The 7,807-nt window shown below is 42.9% G+C and overlaps 1 protein-coding gene across 1 annotated transcript; it reads left to right on the top strand.

The window, feature by feature from the left end:
• The first annotated feature begins 1,400 nt into the window (after positions 1-1,400).
• Positions 1,401-6,738, top strand: LOC119356590. Its single transcript, XM_037623570.1, has 3 exons — positions 1,401-6,266; positions 6,364-6,430; positions 6,519-6,738. The coding sequence occupies exon 1, from the start codon at positions 1,701-1,703 to the stop codon at positions 5,481-5,483; it is 3,783 nt and encodes a 1,260-aa protein (XP_037479467.1). The 5' UTR covers positions 1,401-1,700; the 3' UTR covers positions 5,484-6,266; positions 6,364-6,430; positions 6,519-6,738.
• The last annotated feature ends 1,069 nt before the right edge of the window (positions 6,739-7,807 follow it).

Raw genomic sequence — 7,807 nt, 5'->3', positions numbered from 1 at the left:
CTTTGCTTATCTTCAACAATGAGAAAGGCTTCTCTCCATCCAACGTTGAGTCCATTTGTCGTGTTGGCAAATCAACTAAAAAGGGAAACAGGGACAAGGGTTACATCGGAGAGAAAGGTACATCTTTGCATCTCACTTATAAAATCCCTTTGTGTTCTGTTTTGGCAAGTGAGAGAATTATTCTTTGATGTTATTCCTTTTATTTCAGCAAGGATTCGGTTTTTAGAACTTTTCTTCTCAAGCACTAAGATTACTGACATAGCTTTTAAATGACATGTAAAATGATTGAAATATTATTCAGTAGTACTCAATTAGGATGGTGTCGAACTAGATTCTACATGAGGTCAGTATTCTCAACATAAATGTATTTTATACTATTTGTTTTGGGTGAGTCATGATGTACTGTATTGCTTTAGAATTTGGGTGCCGTGAACATGGATTCAAACCCCCATGCTGCTCAGAAAAAAGATGTGACGATTCTGTGTACTCTTGTAAAAGATTTCCAAGTTTTAAGTTCTTGCATACTTAAACATGTGCAAAATATATTCTTTACTGTTTGTGCATGTTGAGCACGTGACAAATCTTGTATAAATCATTTCAGACTAAGTTATGTTTTCAGTATTATTGAGAAGTGAAGAAAATACTGTTCACCTTTTTCTCCAATGGTTCCTCCCTTGGAGTATTCTATGGAGCCGTTAATGAAGCTCAAATAGTTTCTGGATACTTCTATAAAATTAATGACTCGCTACTTGTAAGAGCGTTAGGCTTTGACACTCAGTTTTTATACTCCATTGTATCAATAAAAGGCTGATAATCTGTCACCGCTACTTCAATTTTTTGATAGGAAAGTAGGGAGAGCTCCTATCTCTATTTGAATTAATGAAACAAAATTGTTTGATACATCCAAGTTCACAGACATAGGTTGGTATCCATGTCAGCAAAAGGCAAAACGGAAGTGTTAACATCCCACCCAGTTTGTAAAACAGAGTAGAAACAGAGCCAAAACACTGAAACTGATGAAGACTAGTACTTCAAACATTCTATGCGACATACTATGTAGTGGAATCCTATACATCACTCATCTTTTTTATTATTATGCATTAATAGCTTGGAGATTCTTAAACTTTAAACTCGGTGTGGGGTACTGACTACTCAAATACATATATGAGTAAATTTCATTTTGGACCATGTGTTTGTGATGCTGTGACAGTTTGGACTATACAATTTTAATTTTGACAGGTTGAACCAGATTTATAGCATGGTCGAAATTTCACTTCATGTTGCTTTGATCTTCTAGTTTATGCATGCCTAGCGTTATAAGATGTGAAAATATCCACAAATGCATTTTATTTCAGCTATTTACCTACTTTATCATTTGTACCTCTTATATTATTATGACATCAATGTTGTGATAACTTGTTGCTCTTGATGTAGGTATCGGGTTCAAGAGCGTTTTCCTAATATCGAGCCAGCCGCATATATTCAGTAATGGCTATCAGATAAAGTTCAATGAGAAGCCTTGCGCGGAGTGTAACATTGGATACATTGTCCCTGAGTGGGTTGACTCGAAACAGATCCTTCCAGAAATAAAAAAGATATATGGGCGATCGAAGGTTCTACCAACAACCACTATCATCTTGCCTTTGAAGGACGAGAAAGTTAGTGCAGTAAAGCAGCAACTGTCAAGCTTGCATCCTGAGATGCTACTGTTTCTATCAAAGATTAGGCGGCTCTCTGTACAGGAAGCTAATTCCAATCCTAAAGGCAGCACAGTTAGTGAAATTGCAATATCTAGTGAAAAGAACTACCAAGAGAGGAAGAACATGCACGCAGAGTCCTATACAGTCCATTTATCGGCTCAAGAGAATGGGAAAGAGGAAGAGTGTGGCTACTATATGTGGAGGCAAAAGTTCCCGGTAAAACCAGAGAACAGAGTGGACAAACGTGCCGAGATCGATGAGTGGGTCATCACGCTGACCTTCCCACACGGCGAGCGTCTATCCCGTGGGAAGCAGATATCACCTGGCGTCTATGCTTTCCTTCCCACTGAGATGGTAACGAATTTCCCCTTCATAATCCAGGCTGACTTCCTCCTTGCATCTTCAAGAGAGGCTATTCTGTTCGACAGTCCGTGGAACAAGGGGATTCTGGACTGTATCCCAAGCGCTTTCCTGAATGCTTTTGTTGCTCTTGTGAAATCCAGCGCTGATGCACCGGCAATGTCCTTAGTGTCTATGTTTAATTTCCTGCCGGCCAATCCTTCAATCCCAGTACTTGAGCCGGTTAGGTCTGGCATCAAAAACAAGATTCTTGTCGAGGATATAGTGCCATGTGAGTCTCATAGTTCGCAGAAAATATTTTGCAAGCCAGGTGAGGTTGGACGACTGAAACCAGCCTTTTGGAGTATTCTCAGCAAGGCAAGGGAATCTGGAGTTGACCTAAAGAATCTTTCAACCCATGGAAGCTACATTCTAAGCTCCCATTTTGATAAGTCGACGTATAATACCGTGCTATCATTTCTTGGTGTTAAAAGTGTGAGCACTGAATGGTACGCCAAATGCATCGAGGGCTCTAATCTTGTCAAGGGGGTAAATGAACAGATTTATCTGGAAGTTTTATCCTTTGTCGCCGACAATTGGCAGAACTGTTTCTCCGGTACAAACATGATGTCTATTCTCCTGCTAAAGTATGTTGATCGGAACAATGCTCTCTCTTTCTGGAGCATTTCTAGAGCTACTCAACGGAGTGACAGATTGTGCATTGCATCTGAGAAGAAGTGCATACCTTGGCTTATCAGCTGGAACCGGGAGTTCCCTTCTTCTAACCGCGTTTTTGTACCTCCCAGCACACAGGAAGCTCTACAAAATTTTGCACAGAGAACAGCAGTGACACAGTGGCTTCAGAGCTATGCAAAGGTGGAGGCTTTGTCTGTCTACACTTATGGACTAGCGGTTCTTAATTCCTTGAATTATGATAGCAGGCCTGTTATTGCTTTTGCCCACTTTCTGTACCACTCATCTCAGAAGGGTCACATCGAGAGCTACCACTTGGCAGAACTGTGCCATGCCATGCCGGTAATCGACAGCTATGGCAGTGTGGTCAAGACAAGAAGCAGCCTTCTAGTTCCTGCGAAGGGCAGTAAATGGGTAGGATTGATGGGCACGAACCCATGGAGGAACCAGAACTACATTGAACTATCGGCAGACTACAAGTCGTCAGGCAGTTACGCTGGGATATATGCACCTGAAGACCAGCTCTTGGCTTTCCTAAAGACACAACTGCAGGCTTCAGATATTCCGTTCATACACCCTCCAGATGCAAGCTTTCCCACAGTCTCATCGCCTCTAACCATTGACAATGCAATCTTGCTTTTGCAATGGATACAGAATCTGAAGTCAAGAAGGGTACATTTACCGGCTAGATTTCTGGCTTGTGTAAAACAGGGAAGTTGGCTGAGGACATCAGCTGGGTACAAGCCACCGAATGAATCATTTCTGTCCAGTTCTGAGTGGGGAGTTCTTTTACAAAGTGGATCTTCCTTTGTTGACATACCAATGATTAACCAAAAGTTTTATCAAAACAAGCTGCACTTGTACAAGGAGGAACTCAAGGCGATTGGAGTTAGATTTGAATTTCAGGAGGCGTCAGCGTACATCGGCAGCCGCCTCATGTCCATGGCCGCAAGCAATACGCTGACCAGAGAGAATGTGTACTCACTGCTTCGGCTGATTCGGTTTCTTCGAGAGAAACTTCTGTCTCCAAGCGAACTCATCAACAGTGTCAAGGATGGACAGTGGATGAAGAGTACTCTCGGCTACAGGTCTCCGGTTGGTTGTATCATCTATGATTCAGACTGGGCAGTTGCATCCTGTATCAGTAGCCAGCCATTCCTTGATGTCAAGTTCTATGGCGAGGACATCCTTACCTACAAACCAGAGCTCCAGTTGCTTGGTGTTCTTGTTGGATTTGAAGGCAGCTACAAACTTGTGATTGAGAATTTCAAGTTCAGTTCGGCTGCTGTTACTCCTGAGGCTACTGTACTAATCCTCAAATGTATTCGGCATGTGAGCTCATGCGACACCTTCATAAGAAAGCTCAAAGATTTGAAATGGGTGAAGACCAATGTGGGTTTCCGTGCTCCTAATGAATCTTTTCTTGTGGATCCTCGATGGGAGTGCCTTCTAAATGTCTTTGATGGGGTTCCTGTAGTTGATTTCAGATTTTATGGGAGTAAGATTAGTCCCTACAAAGATGAGTTGGAGAAGACTGGGTTGATAACAAAATTGGAGGCGGCATCGAAGGCTATCTCTCACTTGTTCGAGCAGATGGTTCTGAACTCATCACTTCCAAAGGCGAGTGTCCTAGCTCTGCTAGCATGTTATCGGCAGCTGAAAACACAGGGCGCACTTCCCGTCGAGCTCTTGAGTTGCATGCTGAATGAGAAGTGGTTGTGCACATCGTTGGGTTTCAGATCCCCCAAAGATGCAATCTTGTTTAATGCAGAATGGAAGTCTCTATCATCAGTAGCAAACTTACCTTTCATAGATGATGGTGACTCTAACCATGGTTTAAGCAAGGAAATACATGGTTATAAAGATGAGCTCAAGTTGCTTGGTGTTACTACTGAAGTGAAAGCTGGTGCTAGGTTTGTTATAAATGGCATCAACATTCCCAAGGATCCTTTACACATGTCTGCAGCTACTGTCTTGTCATTGCTTGGGTCCATCCAGAGCTGGTTAGGTTCTTCAAGTAACTTCCCAAAGGGTTTTCTAGAGAAAATCAAAGGCTGCAGTTGGTTGAGGACAAAAGTGGGGTTCCGATGTCCCGATGAGTCAATCCTGTTTGATCCAAAGAATTCTTCCATTCGCATAGAAGATGGCCCTTTAATTGATGAAGCATTCTATGGCTCGGAGATAGCCTCATTCAGAGACGCCCTTGCGGCAATCGGAGTATCTGTGGATGTTAGACACGGACATGAGCTTGTTGCTCGGCATCTGAAAAGCCACAAAAACAGGGCTACTATTTCTCGTATTTACACGTACCTTAAGGAGTGCAATTGGGAGCCTGCAAACAAGACGAGTAATTGGAGCTGGATACCAAATAAAAAGAAAAGTGGAGAGTGGGTGAGCCCTCTGGGTTGTGTTCTTCATGATAAGGACAACCTTTTCAGCCTGCAGCTGCATGTCTTGGACAAATATTATGACAAGAAGTTGCTGGACTTCTTTTCACATGTTTTTGGTGTGAGGAATGGTCCTAGCGCTGAAGATCATTGCAAACTATGGAGCACATGGGAGAGCTCTGTCGATGCGCTATCTGCAGCTGACTGCTCTGCTTTCTGGCAGTTCATTGCTAAGAACTGGAGCAAAAACACGGAGAAGCTTCTTTCTGCTTGTGTCAAGGTTCCAGTTTGTACCGACGGAACTATCCTTCTGTCGAAGAAAGAGGATGCGTTTATTCCTGATGATCTACTCCCTCCGTTCTGAATTACTTGTCTTAGATTTGTCTAGATACGGAGGTATCTAGCACTAAAATGAGTCTAGATACATCCGTATCTAGACAAATCCAAGACAACTAATTCGGAACGGAGGGAGTACTTCTCAAGGATTTGTTCGACAAGCTGCCTAACCGGTCATTGTTCATATGGTATTCATCTTCAAGCCTGCCTTCCATGTCTCGAGCAAAGCTGAACAACATCTACGGTAGCATTGGAGTCCAGGCAATATCCAAAGCTGTTGGGAAGAATGATTCACTCGCATTGGAAAATGTCAGCCCAACAAAAGCTGCTCGGGGTAAGGTGATCAATGTTGGTATGATCAAACTGGTCCTAGCTTTTCTTGCCGATCCCGCTCTTGACATTTCTGCTGAAGAGCGGCACAAGATAGTTTCCTGCCTGCTCAATGTGACGGTGCTAGAGACCAGTGAGCCAATCACGGTGGGATACAACGTGCAGCTGTCCTCTGGGGCCGTCTTGGATGTGAAGGCGACACGGAAGCTCCGATGGGAGAGGGAGAGCTCGAAACTGTACATGCAGAAAAGCAAGCGTGCACCAGGCTACAAGGAGAAGTTGGAGTTTGCGACGAACTTTGCGGATGAGATATCCCAGGGGCTTCTCTTCGAGAAGGCAGATCTGATCCCTTTGCTCGCGGAGCTCATTAAAATCGGCAGTTTGATGGACTTCCACGCTGCCGCTGTCGAGTACCTTCTGAAATCAAAGAATCTGCAGCTGTTCCCTGAAGATGAAGAATTCCTTAGCACTGCATCGCTAGGTCTGTGATCGATAAACAAAAAATTTCTCATCTTATGAGCCAAAGTATTTACCTCCTTATGCTGTTGTCTCCAACTCTTTGACGCTTATGCATGCAGGTCGTAGCAGGAACCGTTAGCGATCTCTGGAGTTGCTCTTGCGCATGCCGGCACACGGAGTGAAGTGGTGAGTGCATTGCTTGTTTGTTTTTCTATAGAAGTTGTATCACCTCTGTAATTGTGATGGAAGCTTACGTAGTAACCTCACTTTACAGGTTACTTGCTGATGGCCAGGTCTGCAGGAGCTTAATTGGTTCTTAAATCTGGAGGGTCCAACAATGCGCCTACTCGGTTATCTTGTGCATACGTTTTGTCGCGATTACTAGCTGTGAACTTTTGTTTTGGTTTTCTCCCTTTATGAACCGGAACCTGTCTGTTTTTTTTGAGTGTGAAAAATGACACTCGTACGTACTGGTGTGTTATCCTTTCATGTCTTGTGACCATCATCTATTATATCTTGTTATTTAGCATGAATATATGTTGGACCATGTGTGAGTTTGGTTGTGGTGGCCTGCTAAATGATAGACGTCTGGTTGCCTTTCAAATCTTTCAGCATGCCCATGGTTTTTAGTGTGCTACTGAATCATGAAAGATAAGGAATGGTTGGTTGGTTGTCAAATCTTTCAGCATATATAAATGAATATTTTGCACGGTTTGTGCTTGTTACTGATGGCCAAACAGTTGCAAATGTTCTGTTGATATGCCGGGGTTGCGGCTGCCTGGGACAGCAAGCGTCTCTGCTTGCTTGACTGGGCATTCGACATGTGACAACCAACTGTCAAGATGATATATAGCAGATCAGATCCCTGTTGCCATTGTTAAGGATTAATTATATGCCTAATAATATCTGGTTAATTAACAACTGCCTTAGTTTAGCAACTGTCATTCGGTTATCGTTATCTCTTCTCGGAGACGCATCCCTTCTCGTGTCACTTGTAAGTTGTAACCCTATATATATGTGCAGGAAAAAGCTATTTTCCAAACAACTGGATTCTTGTAATAGATCCGAATGCTTTCATTGTCGCTAGATTAGAATCGCACGGTCCCAACCGCTTCGCATGTACTTACCGCCTCATTTTTTTAAGAAAAACTTATCGCCTCATTTAATTGCGGGCGTATATCGCGCATGCCACAGCCCACCAATGATCGATTTATTTTCTTTCTTGGATAAAAAAGTGAAATGTGCGCTGGATGGACTCACCTCTGGTCGTTAGAAGCAGAGCAAAAACAACTTGCTCACGTAACCAACCGAGATGTACATTTACTCTTGCCCATTGATAAGTAGGCCCTTAATTTGAATATCCGCCAAATATGTTTTTTTTCTAAAAAATGTCCTTCCTTTTTAGGCTTTGCTCAGTGTTTTTCAATCAAATGTCTTTCTCCCATGAACAAAATTAGAGCATTTTCAATACGGACCCTCAAACCGTCAGCAACCATCTGAATTACACAGTTCTGTATCAGACTATTCGACTGTCCGAATGCACTTTTTTCTGCAAACCGGGAA

Source organism: Triticum dicoccoides, chromosome 2A (assembly GCF_002162155.2).
Source record: "Triticum dicoccoides isolate Atlit2015 ecotype Zavitan chromosome 2A, WEW_v2.0, whole genome shotgun sequence".
NCBI lineage: Eukaryota > Viridiplantae > Streptophyta > Magnoliopsida > Poales > Poaceae > Triticum > Triticum dicoccoides.
Note: the sequence above shows the minus strand (reverse complement) of the source record. Positions and strands in the feature narration are given on the sequence as shown.

What these genes read in the sequence shown, in the direction of transcription:
- LOC119356590 (XM_037623570.1), top strand. Translation starts at nt 1,701, where the DNA reads ATGCTACTGTTTCTATCAAAGATTAGGCGGCTCTCTGTACAGGAAGCT.